This window comes from Panthera onca, chromosome D3, assembly GCF_046562875.1.
Source record: "Panthera onca isolate mPanOnc1 chromosome D3, mPanOnc1 haplotype 2, whole genome shotgun sequence".
Classification (NCBI taxonomy): Eukaryota; Metazoa; Chordata; class Mammalia; order Carnivora; family Felidae; genus Panthera; species Panthera onca.
The window spans coordinates 93,671-115,919 of NC_138350.1; the positions used below are offsets into that span (position 1 = coordinate 93,671).

Sequence of the window (22,249 nt, forward strand, 5' to 3'; positions counted from 1 at the left end):
TAGTTTTTGCATGATTTTGAAGCTTTGATGTTAAATGCGTGCACATTTAGGATTGTCTGGTGGAATTACTTTTTTATCATTATATAATATCCCTCTTTATTTCTGGTGATTTTCTTGGCTCTTAATACATATTTACCTAGAGAAAAGGGTACATATTTTCTAGTGTCAGCTGTGAGATTGGGAAAGGGGTGGAGGTCAGAATCCATTTAATCTGGTATTAAGCTGTGTCTGGGCTTTGTTTCAGCTTCTCATTTAGTGCACAACTGCTTTCAAATATTCTGAGGACAGGATCAGGATATTTTCCTCAGAGGGCCTAGGATCTCAGCATGAGAATATTCTAGACACTTGCTTGTGCTCACAGCCAAGCCGCCAGCTTTCGGTGAACTACTTACCTCCTTGCCTTACTGTCTGACTGCTTTCTGGGTTGCTAAGGTCTCTTTGCTTTCCAATTCTTAGGATTTCCAGGCTCCCAGAGATGTTTCATGCTGCTGCCTAGTCTCTGGGTCCTCTGAGGACAGCAGCCCTGCACTCTGGGGAGGCCTACAAGATCTTGGGAGTCTCTCAGCTCTCCTGACCCTTCTCCAGTCTTTTGTAATAGATTTTAATGCCTGGGGGTGGTTTTCATATATGTGTGTTCTCAGTTCTCTGCCCATCCCTCAGCCTAAAAGTCCGGAGTGCTTCTAATGGATTTCTCTCAACTGTTGCCCTGTCACCTTCCTTCAGACAGTATCTGCCTTGCACTTAAAGGAAAACCTGGGCATCTCAACAGGATTTTTAAAATTTTTTCTCTATCTGGGAATGCAAGCTGGTGCAGCCAGTCTGGAAACCAGTATGGAGGTTCCTCAAAAAACTAAAAATAGAACTACCCTACGAGCCAGCAATTGCACAACTAGGCATTTATCCACAGGATACTGGCGAGCTGTTTCGAAGGGACACATGCACCCCCATGTTTATAGCGGCACTATCAACAATAGCCAAAGTATGGAAAGAACCCAAATGTCCATCGATGGATGAATGGATAAAGAAAATGTGGTATATATACACACCCACAATGGAGTATTACTCGGCAATCAAAAAGAATGAAATCTTGCCATTTGCAACTACGTGGATGGAACTGGAGGGTATTATGCTAAGTGAAATTAGTCAGAGAAAGACAAAAATCATATGACTTCACTCATATGAGGACTTTAAGAGACAAAACAGATGAACATAAGGGAAGGGAAACAAAAATAATATAAAAACAGGGAGGGGAACAAAACAGAAGAGACTCATAAATATGGAGAACTGAGGGTTACTGGAGGGGTTGTGGGAGGAGGGATGGGCTAAATAGGTAAAGGGCATTAAGGAATCTACTCCTGAAATCATTGTTTCACTATATGCTAATTTGGATGCAAATTTTAAAAAATAAAATTAAAAAAAATATTTTTCTCTATCAATATCGCACTTGTCATACTATCTCTGAGGGTTCCAGGAAGACCCACGGGAAAGAGTTGCCCGGATGCTTCTTCGTGGCGGGGGCACTTTGGGATTCTGATGTGTCACGCCAGTCCACAGGCAACTGCCTGCTTGTCTTGCTTTCCCTTTTGCTCCGTGGGCCCTCTCCTCTTCCTGCAGTTTCACCAAGGATGAGAGCAGAAACTCTCTTTTCTTATGGAAAGTGCTTTCTACTTCCTACTGCCATGCTCACTGGGGTTTGTGCTCTCAGTTTCTAAGATGTCGTAGCTTGCCCAGTCTAACCAGAAGCAGAGCAACACAACTGATACGCATCCAGTAGAGACCCTACTCTATTTGCAATTCTCTGTATTTGCCTGAGGTTTATTTTGGTTTTCCTAAATAGACAACCACACCTCCAAACAATGGAAGTTTGTTTTTTTTCTGCCCTCACCCCCAATTCCTTGTTTCCACACATTGGCTAGAATTATCACACACTGTTCAATGAAAGTGATGGCCATTCTTGTAATTTTCTTAATATAATGGCATATATCTACCAATAAGTACATATGTCCAGTTTTGGAACATTCTGTTTGCAAAGTTAAAGGATTTCATTTCCATTCCTAATTTAATAATATTTAAAAATCATCTAGGGTATTACATTCCATCAAATGTGTTATCTACACATATTGAGATAATCACATGGCCTTTCTTTTATCTGGTAGTGTGATTAATTTTATGAAGATTTTCTAAATATTAAATCTCCCAAACATCATAATGTATTTTTATAGGGTGACATTCAGCTGCATATAACAGATCCAACACTCTTCCTACTCAAAAAGAAAGGTGGCTTAAACAAGGCGCTTCATGCACCCTTGTGTAAAAGATATTCAGATGTTAGTAGTGGAGAGCGGGTATAGCAGCCCCGTCATTACCAGAAAGCACGGACGCAGGTGGCTTCCGTCCTCGAGATGAATCCAGGTTCCACAATGGATGCGCAATCTCCAACCATCATGTGTGTTGTGTATTAAAGTGGGAGATGATTCCAGAACACTAGGGGGCTTTCCCCATTGTTTTCTTTACAGCCTTTCCATTAGACACTGTCAGCAACCTCTACTTCATTACTCAGAATTTAGTAGCAAGATACTTCACTACAAAAACAACGGAGAAATGTAACTTTTTGGCTGAGCTCATTGTCAGTATGAAAACTACAGTGATTGGGCACCTGGGTCGCTCAGTCAGTTGAGTGCCCGGCTCTTGATTTCAGCTCGGGTCATGATCTCACTGGTTCATGGGTTCAGGCCCCGTGTCGGCAGTGCGGAGCCTGCTTGGGATTCTCTCTCTCCCTCTCTCTCTGCCCCTCCCCTGCCTCAATATAAATAAATCAACTTTAAAATAAAAAGGCACAGTGACTCTGTTGGTAATGAAGGGACATTGGGTTCATGACTAGTAGTCTGCCACACGTATTGTCGTGGCTTAAAAAAAAAAAACCTCCACATTGTTGAATTCATTTTGCTATTAGATTTAGTACATTTTAAACTATGTTCATAAATACGAATCATGAACTATCCGCCCCCCCCCCCATGTCGATTTTTGGGAAAAACCGTAAAATGCTGGATTATCTTTCCTTGAATTTTCCTGAGAATTATCAGCTATTACTAAAAGTCTAGGGCTGGGGCAGGGTTAGAAGGGCTAGACAGATTTCAAGCCAGAGATTCAATTTTTTACTTTTTCTTATTGTTTGTTGGTTGTAAATCTATTCATTCTGTTAAATTTCATTTATCTGGTAGATTTTCTTTTTTTTAAGATTTTATTATTTTATTTTTTTAATGTTTGAGAGAGAAAGAGCGTGAGTGGGGGAGAGGCAGAGAGAAAGAGCGTGAGTGGGGGAGAGGCAGAATCCGAAACAGACTCCAGGCTCTGAGCTGTCAGCACAAAGCCCAATGCAGGGCTCGAACCCATGAATCGTGAGATCATGACCTGAGCCAAAGTCAGACACTTAACCAACTGAGCCACCCAGGCACCCCTATTTTATTTTTAAGCAATCTCTACGTGCAACATGGGGTTCAAACTCACAACCCTGAGATCAAGCGTTGCACACTCTACACTGACCAGTTGCCCCAAATTTTCTTTTTAAGATTAAGAACTTAATGTTAGCATTAGCCTTTCCCACAGTATTTGATTTCAACGTTGTTGAAACATTATAATGTTGTCAACATTATACCAACATTTCTACTGGGCAAGGTTGCATGTGGATTTGCATCACACAATACATTCACACAATTCATTATTATGTGTGAATCTTCCTTGGAACATCTATGACAAAACACATACTCATTACATTTTCCAGATGTAGGGAATACACTTGATCAAGTATCTGACATTCTTCCCTCATGAAAACTTTCTCTTCTCTTCTGTGAATCATCCTTCTTTACTCCGGGTACCTTTCGATTGCATCCTGTGTAATGAGCTGAACACAGGAAGGACCAGGCATTCAGAAGTCATTAAACACCTCCTTCAAAGGAGGGTAAATGGCGGGATTCCCTCCTCAAGTACAGAGGACAAAGTGGGAGGGGATTCAGGAGTATCTGTGGCTTGAGGGGCGCCTGGGCAGCTCAGTCGCTGGAACGTCCGACGTGATCTCACGGTTCATGGGTTCAAGCTGCACGTCAGGCTCTGTGCTGACAGCTCAGAGCCTCCAAGCAGGTTAGAACCTGCTTCAGATTCTGTGGCTCCACCTCTCTCTGCTCCTTCCCTGCGCAAACCCTCTCTCCCAAAATAAGTAAACATTTTTTAAAAATTTAAAAAGAGAAACATCTGTGGTTTGCAATACGCTACTCCCGAAGTGTAGCCGTGATTGCCAGGGTCCCAACTCTCTTCAGGTTAATGTTCATTCACGTAAAGAAACTGGAGAGGAAAACTGACCTTGCAAGAAGGAAGCTGGCACAGTGACTCTTCCCCATCCTCACTCTACAGCTACACGTACACACATACCTCAGACAACTGCAGGTTTGGTTCCAGACGACCACAGTGAAGCAAATGTGGCAATAAACCGAGTCAAATGAAGTTTTGTTTCTTAACGCATATAAAAGCTATATTTACACTACACTGTAGTCTATTAAATGTACAATAGCATTATGTCTAAAAAAAGCAATGTACATACTTTAATTTAAATACATTGCTAAAACATGCTGAGTTTTCAGCAAATCATAATCACTGACCACAGATCACCATAACAAATAATGGCAAGTTTGGAATATTGCAAGAATTAGTGAAATGTGACAGAGACATGAAGTAAGCAAATGCTATTGGAAAAATGAAGCCAATACGTTTGCTCGGTGCAGGGTCACCACATGCCTTCAATTTGGGAAACAGCATTGCCTGCGAAGGACAATAAAATGAGGTGTGCCTGAACGCATTTCAGCAGTGCCACTAAATGTGTCATTTAAATATGTTAAAAGCACACCAGATAACTCATACAAAGATAAGTGAATTAGAATTTTAAAATGACAATAACTAAAGCTATCCTGGGTAATCTATACAGAAAGAACTAATTAATAATTGCAGGAAAATGTTACCAGAAAACAAAAGCTCAGTTTGCTTTCTGGTACTTAAGGAGTCCATGAGAAATTCAAAGTCTGGAATATCTCAGCCTACTTTGACGATCATGTCAAGTCCTTGGTAGGGCACCTTGCATGATGGCCCCATCAGGACCTCACACACTGTGAGAGATTATCTTAGTGAAAATCAAGATGTTCTAACTAGTGAGGGCAGAATAGATTCCAGCTACACAAACACATCAATTATGCACTATAATAATGTACATAACTAAAGAAGTAGCCACCAGGCCCACTTACAAAAGGTACAAAACAGTAGAAAAGGTTTGTAGTATTGAAATGTATTTTTAATAAATCATATTATTCTGGAAACAAGTTGTATTTCTTAAAAAGAATAAGTCCCTGGGCAATGGCATGTATCTAACTTATCCCTCATATGTGACATTCACAAGTGGAATGCCAAACTACACATAACTCCTATAGTAAAAGGAAGATAACATCTAAATATCCCTGTAGGTCTTATGATGTACTTCTGGTTATCCTGATTATATTTATTTACATTGTAAAAAAAAAAAAAAAAAAAAAAAAAACCACTTTATATTCCATTATAAACATGCCTATCATTTATAGTTGAATATTTTCTCCAAAATTTTCCTAACAATCTGGAACATAATTTCCCTTACAATAATTCTTAAGTTATCTTCCAAATTAAAATAACAGTGAAGGGAACCTTTCTACTGAGGCTTTACCCCTTTTGACACATTCATAGATCTTCATTCAGAATATATTTTTTTAAGTAGAAGTTTGTCTTTCCTAGATGAAGAATTTCCCTAATTTAGAGCACGATTTCTCCAAGGTATGATTTTCTGATACCTAAAGAGTGTGCAATTTTGATAATTCTGCCATTCATCGCCTTTACACATTCTCTCATTAAAATCCTACTGTTTAAAATTAATTTCAAAGGAGTGTGCTCCATATTCACTTGCTTTATGAAACTTCCTCTTTGCAAATTTTATCACAGTAAAAAAATAACTTTCCAAAATTCGCTTCATTGATATGGCTCCTCACCTGTACAAACTTTAACAAAGGATGACCTACCGGGCTCACTGAATTCATGACATTCCGTGTGCATTTACCGTTTTTATTTTATATGCAAAAAGCAGCTTTCTGTGGGTGCCCTGCCACATGCTGTGCGTTCATAAGGTTTCTATTCAGTATTAGTTTTCTGGTGTACAATGAGATTATTTCAGTTACAGAGTTTCTCTTCTGTATGAATTTGCTGGAGTTTCCTATGAGTTGACTTTTGGAAGAAAGTTTCTTACATTTAATTCATCAATATGTTTTTCATCTGCATGAGTTCTCTGATGCATAATGAGCTGAGACTTCCAACAAAAGGCTTTCCCACATTCAGTGCATTTACAGGGTTTCTCTCCCGTATGAGTCCTCTGGTGTGCACTGAGAATTGATTTCTGAGAGAAGGTTTTTCCACATTCGTTGCATCCATAGGGTTTCTCCCCTGAATGAGTTCTCTGATGTACAATGAGCTGAGATTTCCTAATGAAGGCTTTCTCACATTCACTGCACTCATAGGGTTTCTCTCTTGTGTGCATTCTCTGATGTACAATGAGCCGTAATTTTCCACTGAAGGATTTCTCACACTGACTACATTTATAAGGGCTTTCCCCTGCGTGAGTTCGCTCATGTACAATGAGTAGTGACTTCCAAATGAAGGCCTTCCCACACTGGTTACATTCATGTGGTTTCTCTCCTGAATGAGTTCTCATGTGTATAATGAGGTAGGACTTGCTACTAAAGGCTTTCCCACAGTCACTGCATCCATAAGGTTTTTCCCCTGCATGAGTTCTCTGATGAGAAATGAGCTGATCTTTCCTATTAAAAGCCTTTCCACATTCACTGCATTCATAGGGATTTTCTCCTGTGTGAATTCTCTGATGTACAATGAGCTGTGAATTGAAACTGAAGGATTTTCCACATTCACCGCATTCATGCGGTTTCTCTCCTGTGTGAGTCCTCATGTGTATAATGAGGTAGGACTTGCTCCTGAAGGCTTTGCCACATTCGCTGCATCCGTAGGGTTTCACTCCTGTGTGGCTTCTCTGATGCACGATGAGCTGCGACTTCAAACTAAAGGCTTTTCCACACTGATTACATCCATAGGGTTTTACCCCAGTGTGAACCCCCTGATGTACAATGAGCTGCGACTTGAAAGTAAAGGCTTTTCCACATTCACTACAACCGTAGGGTTTCTCCCCTGTATGGGTCCTCTGATGCACGATAAGGTTCGACTTTGTGTTAAAGGCTTTGCTACATTCGCCGCATTCAAAGGGTTTCTCGCCTGTGTGAGTTCTCTGATGTATAATGAGCTGTGACTTTAAGCCAAAAGTTTTCCCACAGTCACTGCATTCGTAGGGCTTCTCCCCAGCATGGGTTCTCTGGTGTGAAATGAGCTGGTATTTCCGACTGAAGGCTTTCCCACATTCACGGCACTCATAGGGACTCTCTCCCGTGTGAATCCGCTGATGTATAACGAGTTGTGAATTGAAACTGAAGGCTTTCCCACAGTCACCGCATTCATGGAGTTTCTCTCCTGTGTGAGTCCTCATGTGTATAATGAGGTAGGACTTGCTCCTGAAGGCTTTGCCACATTCGCTACACACAAAAGGTTTCACTCCTGTGTGACTTCTCTGATGCACGATGAGCTGTGACTTCAAACTGAAGGCTTTCCCACACTGAACGCACCCATAGGGCTTTACTCCTGTGTGAACCCCCTGATGTACAATGAGCTGCGACTTGAAAGTAAAGGCTTTTCCACACTCAGTACAACCGTACGGTTTCTCCCCCGTATGGGTTCTCTGATGTACCATAAGGTTTGACTTTGTATTAAAGGCTTTCTGACATTCACTGCATTCAAAGGGTTTCTCTCCTGTATGAATTCTTCGATGTATAATGAGCTGTGACTTCAGACCAAAAGCCTTACCACATTCATTACAACCGTAGGGTTTCTGCCCCGAATGAGTTCTCTGGTGTGAAACGAGCTGGTCTTTTCTACTGAATACTTTTCCACATTCACAGCATTCATAGGGATTCTCACCTGTGTGAATTCTTTGATGTATAACGAGTTGTGAACTGAAACGGAAGGCTTTCCCACAGTCACCGCATTCATGGAGTTTCTCTCCTGTGTGAGTTCTCTGATGGACAGTGAGGTAGGATTTGCTGCTAAAGTCCTTCCCACATCCCTTACATTTGTAGGGTTTCTCTTCTGCGTGAGTTCGCCGATGCACTGCAAGGTATGACTTGCTGCTGAAGGCCTTCCCACAAAAACCACATTCAAAGGGTTTTCCACCCATATACACCTGTTGGCATATGAGCGGTGACTTCTTGTTGACAGTTTTACCAGATTCATTACTTTCACAGTATTTTATTCCGGTAACAGTTTGCTCGTGTTTAGATTGATGGAATGGTTCCCTGTATGCATGAAACTCATTAGGATTCTTGCCAGCAAAACCACTATTGAAATCTATATTATATTTAAAACTCATTCCATGAGTGATGTATTTATGAAGCTTTTGTCCTGAAGAATCATAATTTGTACTAAGAAGACATAGTTTTCCAAATGCAGTACATTCATAGTTTTTTGCCATACTTTCCAGCTTGCCTTGATTTTCCTGATGCCGGTCCACGTGATCATCAATTTCCAGGACTTTTTCTAGAAATGAGAAAATAGTTACATGTTAAAAATAATAACACGATCCTGGCAGAACATAAAATCATCTTAAAAATGCCATGTCATGAGATTATACTTTTAGTTTCATGTATCAGATCTGAATATAAATAAAACCTCAAGTATAAACATAATGAAACTCCTGGCCATTGGGGAGAACAATCAAAACTAAAAATGAAGGGGCACCTGGGTGGCTCAGTCGGTTAAATGTCCAACTTCAGCTCAGGTCATGATCTCACGGCTCCTGAGTTTGAGCCTCGCTTTGGGCTCTGTGCTGACAGCTCGGAGCCTGGAGCCTGCTTCGGATTCTGTGTCTCCCTCTCTCTCTCTCTCTGCCCCTCCCCCACTCGCACTCTGTCTCTGTCTCAAAAATAAATAAAAATTAAAAAAAAAAAAAACTAAAAATGAAGATAAGCATAGAAAACTGACAATGCATACAGATGGTTTCAAGTCTTGAAATTTTGCATAATGAGTAAAGAAAACAAAATAGGTACAAGGAAAAATAAGGAAAATATAAAGCAGTTGGAAGGGATCTCAGCATTATATTCTTTCAATAAATAATTGGATCAAAATTTAGAATGGCATCTGACTTCTCATTAGCATCACTAGAGGACAAAAAGCAGAGCATTCAGGAGTAAAATATAAACATTTTTAGAGGCACAGGTCTCAAAATTTGTATCACATGCACTCTTTCACAGGAAGCTACTTGAAGAGTGCTCTAATAAAACCAACCAAGAAAACAGATGACACAAAACAGATATAGAAAATAAAACCTGAGACTCCAGGATAAAAAATGGTATACCCAGGTTATGAGAAAAACTAGGTTATAATGGAGAAAGTCAAAAAGAAGTGATGTCATCAGGAAGAGATTGACAGAATTACTAAATTGGTTGACTGTACCACAAGAATATTTAGACATGTGAAGAAAAGTCTGGGGTTAATGATAAATACATTAATGATGAGAACAGGGAAGACTTGGCAGACAAATAAAACAACTCAAAAGAAAATAAATGATCTATGAACAAAAATTAACACCATTGCGTATTTGCATGATTTACCTGTGGACAGAACTTACAGGGTCATAAAGATGTAAGAACTGAAGACCGATCTAACCCAAATGAAGTAACTTTATTAAGATGACTGGGGCATAAGAAGAGACAGTGTGTGTATCATGGGGAGTATGAAGGAAGGAGGGTGAAAGAGAATTAAATCATTACACTTTCATACTGAATAATCATTATTAAGGGGGAAAATCAAGATGCACTACAATAGGCTGGTTATTTAGAAAATATGGAAGCAAGTGGAGCCGAAAGGGATGAAAGTGGTTTACTCTGGGGGAACAGGAAACTGAGAGGGGGCAGAGTGAGCAGAATGCTGTTTACAACAAAACAAAAGCCAATGACAGAACGCAGACAGGGAACGAAACACGGGACTAAATCCTCAGGCACAATGACAAATATCTGGAGGCTGAACAGAAGAGAATGGGTAGACCTGATCTAGATGCCAAAATGAGAATCAGATTTGGTCATGTGTTTGGCTAACAGTCTTGTCCGTGCAGACTTTCAGAGTCCGTGGACACCGAACCTATCCTAATACTCTACCCTTGTAACCCTTCTCTGACTGGTGCCATACCCATCCTTACCGCTCTTAGATAGCACAGCTCTGACCTCCTTCGACTTCCCAACAAACCTAATGCATTTTTGGTGGGGCATTCTCTTCGCAACAATAATGGCAGAAAATGATATTATGGTTGGTTGTCACAGGGAAAGTTCAAAGAATTCAAGAAACGGGAAACAATACTAGAGCCGATGAATGGAAGACAGAAATTCCTGAGTTTAAATATTACTTAAACGTAACTGAAGATGATTCCTGGCTGTCCCTGGAAGGTAGTCCCCGGAAACTCAACTTGCACCGACAGAATTCAGACACTGAAGCTACAGAAAAACATTCTCCTGAATGACCGTCTTGAGTGTAGCCACAGAAGACAACAGCAAGAGAATTATGCTCAGAGAGCAGAACCAAGGACCCATGGCCACTGCCACACCAGGGAGTCCTGGCCCCGACCAGGGTTTCAACGCACCGCAAACCAGGGACTCCCGTGTGGCACTCACTGCAGTGGCTCTGTTTTACCTACTCTGCAATTCTCTGGCTGGTTGAATATGAATAACTTATCTTCAACTGCAAGCCACCAGACCATGAAGAACTACCACCAGGGCTGACTGGGAACAAGGATCCAGGACTTGTGTTAATATAGTATTATTTTTTTTTTTTTTTTAATTTTTTTTTTTTTTTTTCAACGTTTATTTATTTTTGGGACAGAGAGAGACAGAGCATGAACGGGGGAGGGACAGAGAGAGAGGGAGACACAGAATCGGAAACAGGCTCCAGGCTCTGAGCCATCAGCCCAGAGCCCGACGCGGGGCTCGAACTCACGGACCGTGAGATCGTGACCTGGCTGAAGTCGGACGCTTAACCGACTGCGCCACCCAGGCGCCCCAGATATAGTATTAGAAGGAAAACAGGGGTGGTGGAATATTTTTGAAGATGGATGGACTGGAAGATGGATGTGACCAGAAGCTACCTCTCCGAAGAGGTGGACGAAGGTAGACAGTGCTGCCTACCCAACAATCTTTCCTCCCTTTTCCTGGCTGGCAGAAACCTGATTTTGTCCCCAAACCCATCCTTAAGGCCACGTGCTTCAGTCAGGGAAACGGGGACCTGTCTCCATTGCTACCTCTACCCCTCTCCCCAGAAGGTGAAGCATCATTTAAATGAGTCAACACTGGTACGCCCACTTCCCTTGCCAGAGTCTTCTTCAGACAGGGGCTGTGATAAAAACCTAACCCACTGAGTATGGCAAGTTTGAGGAGACTTCTTGGAATAGGCTTTACCACCTCATAAAAACAGCCACGTGGAAAAAGCAGTTTTTCTTCAACTGGGGCTAGCACATCTGCAGGTGTTGGCTAGAACCGTAATAGCCATCTGGTGACCATGGGGAAGATAACCTGGGAAAATGCTGACATACTGAGAATGGCGGGAACAACCAGACTTTCGGTGATTTACTGAGTCAATCACTTAGTCAACCCTACAGCTGCCCTACTTCAGGACTTCTTGTGATGTGTACTAATAAATAGCTTCTGCTCAATAGGTTGATTTCGGATTGATGAGAAATTACAGCTGAAACAATCCTAATGATACAAACACCAACGTGATTCATATGGCCCTGCCTGTGACAGATTAAACTCGCGTAGGGAAACATACCTGATAGTAACACGAAGATGAACTAACACAAAAGGACCAAGATGAATACATTTGATTAATAAATACAATGACCAAAAATGAGATATTGGCCTTGGTGTTGGTGGGAAATGGGAATATGGGAAATTTAAAAGACTTCTCTACAGAGAACCAAAATATTAACAGATTTCAGCAACACTAGTGAAGAAAATGGCACATAAAAGAGATTTAAGCTGACTCCCCAGTGGCCAGAGAAAGAGCTGGAAGCACAGCAGAATGAATAAACAATCGGAAGGCGAGAAGAAAGTATGATGTAGCTACGGAGCAAACCAATGGACAATTCCAGTTCCTGAAAATGAGACTGGGGGGGACACATGCAGGGAAGATGCCCTATGGACCAATCTCAGTACCAAAAAGCAGATGAAAGACAGACGCGCTGTCAATTACCAAAAAGAAAAACAGTTTAAATCTTCAGAATGGGTATCTTTTAAAGGTTATAATAAAGAAGAAAAGTAGTGACTATAAAAAGACCCTTTGGGGGCGCCTGGGTGGCGCAGTCGGTTAAGCGTCCGACTTCAGCCAGGTCACGATCTCACGGTCCGTGAGTTCGAGCCCCGCGTCGGGCTCTGGGCTGATGGCTCGGAGCCTGGAGCCTGTTTCCGATTCTGTGTCTCCCTCTCTCTCTGTCCCTCCCCCGTTCATGCTCTGTCTCTCTCTGTCCCAAAAACAAAAAAAAAATAAACGTTGAAAAAAAAAAATTAAAAAAAAAAAAAAAAAAAAAAAAAAAAAAAAAAAAAGACCCTTTGGACTCAGAAGGAAAAACAAGCGAAGCCAGTAAAGCATGAAAAGAATAAGTGCTTCACCATGTAGTGTGGGAGTGGGTTCAGTGGGGTGTCACCTGGGTAAGGGGGGAAAAGGGCTCCAGGTGGAATAACTAATATCCAGGCCTGTAGGAATGCACTTAGAAATGACAGTGACAACTTATCCTAATAGGTTTCAAGGACAAGGAAGAAGGTTGGGACTGTGGTTGTTGATTTAAAAATATAATTAAAAAAAAGAAGAAAGTAGAAGGGTGTGTGATAGTCACACTGAGTAAGATAAAGAGGAAGTTTGTTTAAATGGATAACAAAATGAGTCTACTATCTTGGGAAAGTAGAAAAAAGAACAGAAGAGAACGGGAAGGAAATGGAGAAAAAACGGTAACAAATGAGACAAAAGGCACAAACGTGAGTTGTACGTCACATCAGAATTCACATCAACTCTGAGTCAGGAGGAAAAGATCCAAGTATCTTGATCACTCACCTGGATGGCCCTGACTTGGGATCTGGGCCTGCAACATCCACAGTTCCTCTCCTTGCTCCAATTTGAAGATGATATCAGGTTTGGTGTCTTGATAACCTGTGAATGGAAAATCACAGACAACCTGGGCCAAAACTACCGCAGACCCTGAAGAATAGGGAAGATTCGGCGTGGAGGCAGCATGTCGAAGCTGCCCTACGCCCACAGCAAAGTGGAGACTGTTCCACTAGCATATTCTGATGCCAAAGGGAGACTAAGAAAATCTGGCCTTTAAATATAAGTCTAAAATCACAAGTAATTTCTTTGCAAAAGCCACCCAAGTTTCAGCACCCAAGAAGGGGAAGCTTGGAGATCACACACAGTCCTTTCAGGGAGGGAGCGCCTACCCAGGGACACCAGGTGGCTGTAGTTCTCCAACATCACACTCCTGTACAGGTGCTTCTGAGCTGGGTCCAGCAGCCGCCACTCTTCCCAGGTAAAGTCCACAAACACATCCACAAACGACAGTGGTCCCTGAAAGAGCACATTCCTATTGAATCTCAAATCATTTTACTGAGCTTGTGGGAAACAACAAGCTGCCTAGAATGTCCATTGTTTATATTCTACTTTGTGAGAAAAGCTAGAATTTATTGAAAGCATCCCTTCAATGTGTATTAAATCACTCAGCCTTTCACTCAACATATGAGAATACCTGGTGCCAGATACCCAGTGAGGTGCAGGTGATATAAACTTGAATGAAACACAACTCTGTGCACAAGAAGTGTTCACCACTACATAGGAAAGCAAAGTTAAACATCTGTGAACATATCTGGGAGTCAAAGAAGCTAAGATGAACGAACATACAGAGCACAACAGGGGCACAAAGGAGGAAGCTGGCAAAGCCATTTGAAAGTGTCAGGCTGAATCTATAAAAGGGTAATGCTGGGGCAGCCACCGTGAGAGAAGGCATGTCACAACTCAGGTGGAATAAAAGGGGAACAGCTCTAAGGAGTGGCCAGTTTGTGAGGCACACGATCTGAACAAGAAGATACACAGATGGCAATTAAGCATTATGAAAAGATGTTCAACATCATACATCATTAAAGAATTACAAATTAATAATAAGACGCCATTACACACAATTAGAATGGCTAATATTAAAAAAACTAGTCATAACAACACCAAATTTCATGAAAGAGGTGAATATAAACACCCAAGAAGCTTGACAGACACCAACAAATATGAGCTCAAAGAAACCGACGTCGAGACCTATTATAATCCAATTTTCTACAAAGAATCTTGAAAGCATCAAGAAACAATTGGTCCCACACGAGGATCCTCAGTAAGATTATAAGCAGATTTCTCATCAGCACCTTTGAAGACGTGAAGGCAATGACCTGATATATTCAAAGTGCTAAAACAAACCAAATTGTCAACCAAAAACCCTGTATCTGTCAAAACTGACCTTCAAAAGTAGAGGGGGAAATTGAGGCATTCCCAGAAAACAAATGGGAGTTCATCTGTTAGACTTGCCTGACAGAAATGCTCCAGAGAGCAGGTGAAATAAAAGTAGAAAATAACTCGAAACTGTATGAAGAAATAAAGATCTTAATAAAGGTTGATAAATGAATAACTGCAAGAGGCAGTGTTATTTTAACTTCAGTTTGTAACTCCACAGTTTGTTTCCTACATATTATAAGAAACTAATGCATTTAAAATAATTATTAGTTTGTGCGTGGGGTCATGCAGTGCATAAAGACGTAATTCTGTGACATCAATAACCAAAAGGGGTGACGACAGAGCTGTAAAGGAGCAGAGTCTTTGCACGGTAACAAAGTTAAGCTGGTGTAATTTCAAATCAGCTCTGTGCTGACAACTCAGAGCCTGGAGCCTGCTTCAGATTCTGTGTCTTCCGCGCTCTCTCTCTCTCTCTCTCTCTCTCTCTCTGTCTCTCTCTCTCTCCACCTCTCCTGCTCACCCTCTGTCTCTGTCTTTCAAAAATAAATAAATGTTAAAAAAAAAAGTAAAACAAAACAAAACACCTTGCTCTATGACTGCATAAAGCTGACACAACTCACGTGTGCCTCTTCAGAGTGTGCTCGTGACACCCGTGAGACAGAATCAAGAGTTATGAAAGCAAACCACACACACGGACACCTGACAGATGACAAGAGAGGCAGGCATAGGAAAAAGTCAATCACGTCATGCGCCCGGGACAACTGGATAACTCTATGAAAAAATAAATCTTGCCTCCCGCCCACACCAAACAAAAATTCATTCGAGATGTATTACAAACCTAAATGTGAAAGGTAAAATAATGAAGAAAATGTCTTCATGAGCTTCAGATAGCAAAAAAGTATTTAAATTGGACACAAAAAGCACAAGCAATAAAAAATTATGAATCAGAATAAATTAAAATTAGAAATACCTGTTCATCAAGACAGCATTAACAGAATGAAAGGCAAGCAAAAAAAAAAAAAAAAAAAAAAAAAAATTGAACAACAGTTAATGCTATTCATACTGAAGTATTTAAAGGAGGCATGATGGTATCTGAACTATATTAAGAAATGTACCCCAGGGGCGCCTGGGTGGCTCTGTCGGTTAAGCGTCCGACTTCAGCTCAGGTCACGATCTCGCGGTCCGCGAGTTCGAGCCCCGCGTCGGGCTCTGGGCTGATGGCTCGGAGCCTGGAGCCTGCTTCCGATTCTGTGTCTCCCTCTCTCTCTGCCCCTCCCCTGTTCATGCTGTGTCTCTCTCTGTCTCAAAAATAAATAAACGTTAAAAAAAAAAAATTAAAAAAAAAAAAAAAAAGAAATGTACCCCAAACAACATGGTTTAATGGATGCATAGAGAGATAAAAACACGGATAATGCGATAAAGCAAGTATGGTAAAATGTTAATGGTAACTTTTAGGTGACAGGAACACAGAAGTTCACTAACATCTTTCAACTTTGCCCTCTGCCTGAAAGTTTCTGCAACAAAATACTGGAGGTAAAGGAAGCACCCCAGGTAAAATTTGAATATGGATTTGGTATCAAGTTAGTTTTAAACTTTCATGTACGTGGATCACTGGATCTCGTTAAAATGAGGAGGGTTGTGGGGTGTCACATTCTGCATTTCTAACAAGCTTCCAGGATATTAAAAATTCATTGAAACTAAGAAAAAAGAAAATCCAAAAGGCAACAAACTATCAAATATGCATGACAGAAGGTACTCATCCTCTTTAGGCAGGAGGAAATGCAAATCAAACCGATAGATGCCATCATACAATCACCAGAATGGCCAAAATCAAAAGAGTAACAATAGAAGTTGTTGGCTGAGAAAGTGAGGCAAACGGATGTTCACACACTGCTCTCCGTAGCATGAGCTGGTAAATATAGTTAAGAGTGTGGGTGTTTAATCAAACAAAGTGCTTACTGCAAAATATAACCAATACAGCAAGACACATGTGCACACACCATTAACAAAAATTAAAAATACATACACAGCAATAACAATACATATTTTGTGAATACCGATAAGCAAAAGAAATCCACAAAAAACAAAGTAATTTTTAGAGGTGGGGAAGGAGACAGAAATGGAGTTTGGGGAAATCAGACAGTATGTAAATAAAGGTATAGGGACCTTACACAGACCAGTGATGATAAACAGGGCATGAGCTGAGAAGTGACTAACTTAACTCTTTGACCCAAGGATCCCCATCCCTCTCCCAACCAAAAAAAAAAAAAAAAAAAAAAAAAAGGAGACAAGTACTATAGAAGAGAAGCGGGAATAAATAAACACACAACTCACCCGAGACTGGGTGGGTTTTGGCTGCTCGTGGGAAATAAACAGCCACTCTAGAACCTGCTCTGTCCTGTGATTCCTATGTCTTTGCCGAGGTGCACCAGGGAGAGGCCTCTGGTCGGGGCTCCCTTGACCAAGGATGGATTCCTGATCTCGGAACTCTCTGATTCTGCTGCACGAACTCTCTTGTTCCTGGAGAGGCGGAACCTGCGGATGTAACAGCAAACTCGCTTTAATGGCCAGAATTGAATTCCCCTAGGCCCCAACCTCGGTCTTTTTGGCTGGTGAACGCACTCACGTGAGGCTAGGCTGGGTGTTCTGTGCTCTGTATTCAGTGTTGCCGTGGGGCAGACACGAGACAAATGCACACGGTGAGCCCAGCACACTGACAAAAGTCCCCTCCCCTCACTCTGCACAGGCACCCAGGAACCCTGAAGACGCGGCAAGCACCTAAGAGTTGAAAAATGTCAGGCAGCCACTTCAATGAGAACACAATGCTGGACGCTAAAGACTAACAACTCTGTTGTAGGCCGGGTGTATACAAGCAATAGATTTGGAATGAGCCAGTCTGTTTCAGTCAGAATTTCTTCCCTCGCTATTTGGATGCTGATGGACAATTTACTTAAACTCTCTCACCAGGTTTCACATTTTGTTGTTATAAAAACATTGGGGTACGATAACATCAGGGTATCAATGCAGGTTTTAACCTTCCCCAAGCTCCCAATGAACACAGAAGAGACCTACCATCATAGTGCAAGAAAAAGCCCAAAGACGTCTACACCAAACAAGGGTCTCCTCACAAACGTTAAGGTATATACACAGATGTGACCCAAGAGCAGGGGCGTAGATCCTAGTGGAGTAAGAGTGAGCAATGAAGGAAGATTCTGATAGGCTACACACTGCACATCCCCAAAGTCACCAATGTGTCCCCCAGTGGGAGAGCAATCCCAAAGTCACTAAGTGGCCTGACAGCACTGTGACCACCTAAGGAAGTGGGGATTTGAGAAATAACTGGCAGATAGTCTCTTCCAGGCACACATATTTTTGCTCGAGGGAAAAACAATAAAAATAGTGCCCAGATCAACCCACACAGAAAAATATTCAGGCAGTGAAAGGAACAAGAGAGAGACAGAAAGAAACAGGCAAAGAAGGGGAGGGGAGAGGGAAAGGGGAAGGGGAGACAGGGGAGGGGGGAACATGGGGGAGGGAGTCGGGGGTGGAGGGAGAGGGGGGAACATGGGGGAGGGAGTCGGGGGTGGAGGGAGGAGAGGAGAAGAGAGGAGAGATCCAGACTAGAAGGAAAGGAGAGAAAAGGGAGACAGGCTATTAGATAGTAAGAGAAAAGGGTTCAGATCTTGTTTCAGAAATTAACCACAAAACACAAGATGTACATGTGACAGAGATGCGTGAAAAGACAGGGCATGCTGAACTCGAGGAAGCACAGGGCTAGAGGCAGAAAAAGGGCTTCCTGATAAGCCTTAGCACGTAAGTATGTGTTTGCTACACTTCCAAAAGAATCACTGAAAAGATGAAGCAGGAACCGTAAAACTGGTGACCTCAGAAGGAAGCAAAGAACAGGCCAGAAGGGACGAAGCGAGTCAGTGTCTACTTTTGAATTAGGTAAATATTTTAGAGAATCAAAAAGAGGGAGGGCAATCCCCAAATTGCAAGTAAGTGTCAACACGCACACATGTTTATCACTTTTGGAAACAAAACTACAAGAACATAATTTTTCTAGCTGATCTTAACATCTAGTATTTGGCTGTGTATTCTTTGGATAAAATGAGCTACGAGGACATACTGAACTTCATTCAGTATCCTTGTTAATAATAACAGATTGTAATTTTAAAACCATTTTATGCACACTGTAAGATATGACAGTTATATTGCTATTATTAAGAAGGATTTAACAGACATTTTCATAACATTCCATCATAAAACAGAATACACATTATTTTCAAATACACACGGAACATTATCCAGAAGAGATCACATATTAAGCCACAAATTTCAACAAAGTCAAAAACATCAAAGTCATACCATGCATGTTTTCTGATGACAACGCTATGAAACTAGAAATCAACCACAAGAAAAACCTGGAAAAAACAAATATATGCAAGTTAAATCACATACTATTAAAATAATGAATGGGTCATCCAAGAAACCAAAGAGAAAATTAAAAAATACACGGAGAAAAATGAAAATGAAAACACAACGGTCCAAAATCTTTGGGATACAGCAAAAGCTGTTCTAAGACAGAAGTTGATAGCAATACAGGTCTACCGCAAGCAGCAAGAAAAATCTCAAACAACTGTACCCAAAGAACTAGAAAAAGAACAAACAAAACCCAAAACCAGTAGAAGGAAAGAATTATTAGATCAGAAATAAATGAAATAAAACTAAGAACACAAAAGAACAGATCAATGAAACCAGGAACTGGTTCTCTGAAAAGATCAACAAAATCGATAAACCTTTAGCTACACTCTTCAGAAAGGGGTTGGGGGAGAGACAGAGACTCAAATAAACAAATCCAGAAAAGAAGACAAATAACAACTAACACCACAGAAATACAAAGGATTATGAGAATATTATGAAAAGGTATATGCCAACAAATTGGACAACCTGGAAGAAACAGATAAATCCCTAGAGACATATAACCTCCCCAAACTGAAAAAGAAACAAATAGAAAATTGAACAGACTGATCACCAGTAATGAAATTGAATCACCAATCAAAAAACTCCCAACAGACAAAAGTCTGGGACCAGACGGCTTCACAGGTTAAGTTCTACTGAACATTTAAAGGAGAGTTAGTAGCTATTCTTCTCAAACTATTCCGAAAAACAGAAGAGGAAGGAAAATCTCCAAATTTATCCTACGAGGCCTGCATTACCCTGATCCCAAAACCAGATAAGTACACTACAAAAAAAGGAGACTACAGGCCACTATCTTTGATGAACATAGATGCAAAAATCGTCAACAAAATAACAGCAAACTGAGTCCAACAATACATTAAAAAAATCATTCACCACAATCAAAGGAGATTAATTCCTGAGTTGCAAGGGTGGTTCAATATTCACAAATCAATCAACATGACAGATCACAACAAGAGAAAGAATAAAAACCATATGATCATTTCATAGATGCAGAAAAAGCATTTCACAAAGTACAACAACTCATTCATGATAAAAACCCTTAACAAAGTAGGATTAGAGGTAATATACCGCAACATAAAAAAGGCTATATACAAAAACCCCACAGAAACATCATACTTAATGGTGAAAAATTGACAACTTTCCCCCTAAGATCAGGAACAAGACAAGGATGTCCACTCTCACCACTTTAATTCAACATAGTACTCCAAGTCCTAGCCACAGCAATCAGACAAGAAAAAGGAACAAAAGGCATACAAATTGGTAAGGAAGAAGTAAAACTCACTATTTGCAGATGACATGATACTATATAGAGGAAACCCCAATGACTCCACAAAAAAACTACTAGAACTGATAAATGAATTCAATAAGGCTGCAGGCTACAAAATCAATGCACAGAAATCCATTGCATCTTTATACACTAATAATGAAGTAGCAGAAAGAGAAATTAAGAGAACAAACCCATTTACAAATGCACCCAAAATAATAAAATACCTGGGAATAAACTTAATGAAGGAGGTAAAAGACCTGTACCCTGTAAACTATAAAACACTGAGGAAAGAAATTGAAGGGGTACTTGGGTGGCCCAGTCAGTTGAACATCCAACTCTTGATTTTGGCTCAGGTCATGATCCCAGGGTAGGGGGATCAAGCCCCCCCATCTCTCTCTCTTTCTCTCTCTTTCTCCCTCTCCCTCTGTGCCTCTCCCCTGCTCATGCTCGCTGTCTCTCGAAAGAAAGAAAGAAAGAAAGAAAGAAAGAAAGAAAGAAAGAAAGAAAAGAAAGAAATTGAAGATGATACAAACAAATGAAAAGATATCCCATGCTCAGAGACTAGAAGAATAAACACTATTAAAATGTCCATATTACCCAAAGTAATCTACAGATTTAATGTAGTCCTTATCAAAACACCAACACCATGTTTCACAGAACTAGAACAAACAACCCTAAAATTTGTATGAAACCACAAAATATTCCAAATAGCCAAAATAATCATGAAAAGAAAAACACATCTGGAGGTATCATAATTCGAGATTTCAAGTTATACTACAAAGCTGTATTAATCAAAACAGTATGGTACTGGCACAAAAATAAACACATAGATCAACAGAAGAAGACAGAAAGCCCAGAGACAAACTCACAATTATATGATCAATTAATCTTCAACAAAGCAGGAAAGAATATCCAGTAGGAAAATGACAGTCTCTTCAACAAACGGCGTTGGGAAAATTGGACAAGGAATGCAAAAGAATGAAACTGGACCACTTTCTTACACCATATACAAAAATAAACTCAAAATGGATTAAAGACCTAAATGTGAGACCTGAAACCGTAAAAATCCTAGAAGAGAACACACAGTAATTCCTCTGATGTCAGCCATTGCAACATTTTTCTCAATATGCCTCCTGCAGCAAGGGAAATATAAACAAAAATAAACTATTAAGACTAAATCAAAATAAAAAGCCCCTACATAGTGAAGTAAACAACAAAACTAAAAGACAGCCTATGGAATGGGAGAAGATACTTGAAAATGACATACCTGATAAAGAATTAGTATCCAAAATACATAAAGAACTGATACAACTCAACACCCAAAAAACAAATAACCTAATTACAAAATGGGCAGAAGACATGAACAGACATTTCTCCCAAGAAGAATACAGATGGCCACAGACACAGGAAAAGATGCTCAACATCACTCGTTATCCGGGAAATACACATCAAAACTACAATGAGATATCACCTCACATCTGTCAGAATGGCTAAAATCAACAACACAAGAAACAACAAGCGTTCGCAAAGATGTGGACAAAAAGGAACCTTCGTGACTGTTAGTGGGAATGCAAACTTGTTCAGCCACAATGGAAAACAGTATGGAGTTTCCTCAAAAAGTGAAAAATAGAATTACCCTATGATCCAGTAATTGCACTAATGAGTATTTACCCAAAGAATACAAAAAAACTAATTTGAAAGGACATAGGCACCCTTATGCAGCATTGTCTACAATAGCCAAATTATGGGAGCAGCCCAAGTGTCCACTAACTGATAATGAATGGTTAAAGAAGTTGT

The 22,249-nt window shown here is 40.6% G+C and overlaps 1 protein-coding gene across 1 annotated transcript; it reads right to left on the reverse strand.

Moving 5' to 3' along the window:
- Nucleotides 1-5,536: 5,536 nt before the first annotated feature.
- Nucleotides 5,537-17,129, reverse strand: ZNF268 (zinc finger protein 268). Its single transcript, XM_060611917.3, has 4 exons — nt 17,038-17,129; nt 13,653-13,779; nt 13,270-13,365; nt 5,537-8,715 (listed from the first exon to the last, which is right to left on the reverse strand). Exons 2-4 carry the CDS (start codon nt 13,684-13,686, stop codon nt 6,278-6,280), a joined length of 2,568 nt encoding a protein of 855 aa, XP_060467900.2. The 5' UTR covers nt 13,687-13,779; nt 17,038-17,129; the 3' UTR covers nt 5,537-6,277.
- Between the last annotated feature and the right edge of the window lie 5,120 nt (nt 17,130-22,249).

Bases quoted from the DNA above. Each gene is read 5' to 3' on its own strand.
- ZNF268 (XM_060611917.3), bottom strand. From the start codon at position 13,686: ATGTTGGAGAACTACAGCCACCTGGTGTCCCTGG. The intron at 13,366-13,652 runs GTAGGCGCTCCC...TTCCATTCACAG, and splicing joins CAGCCACCTGGTGTCCCTGG to GTTATCAAGACACCAAACCT. The intron at 8,716-13,269 runs GTGAGTGATCAA...TCTCATTTCTAG, and splicing joins CCCAAGTCAGGGCCATCCAG to AAAAAGTCCTGGAAATTGAT.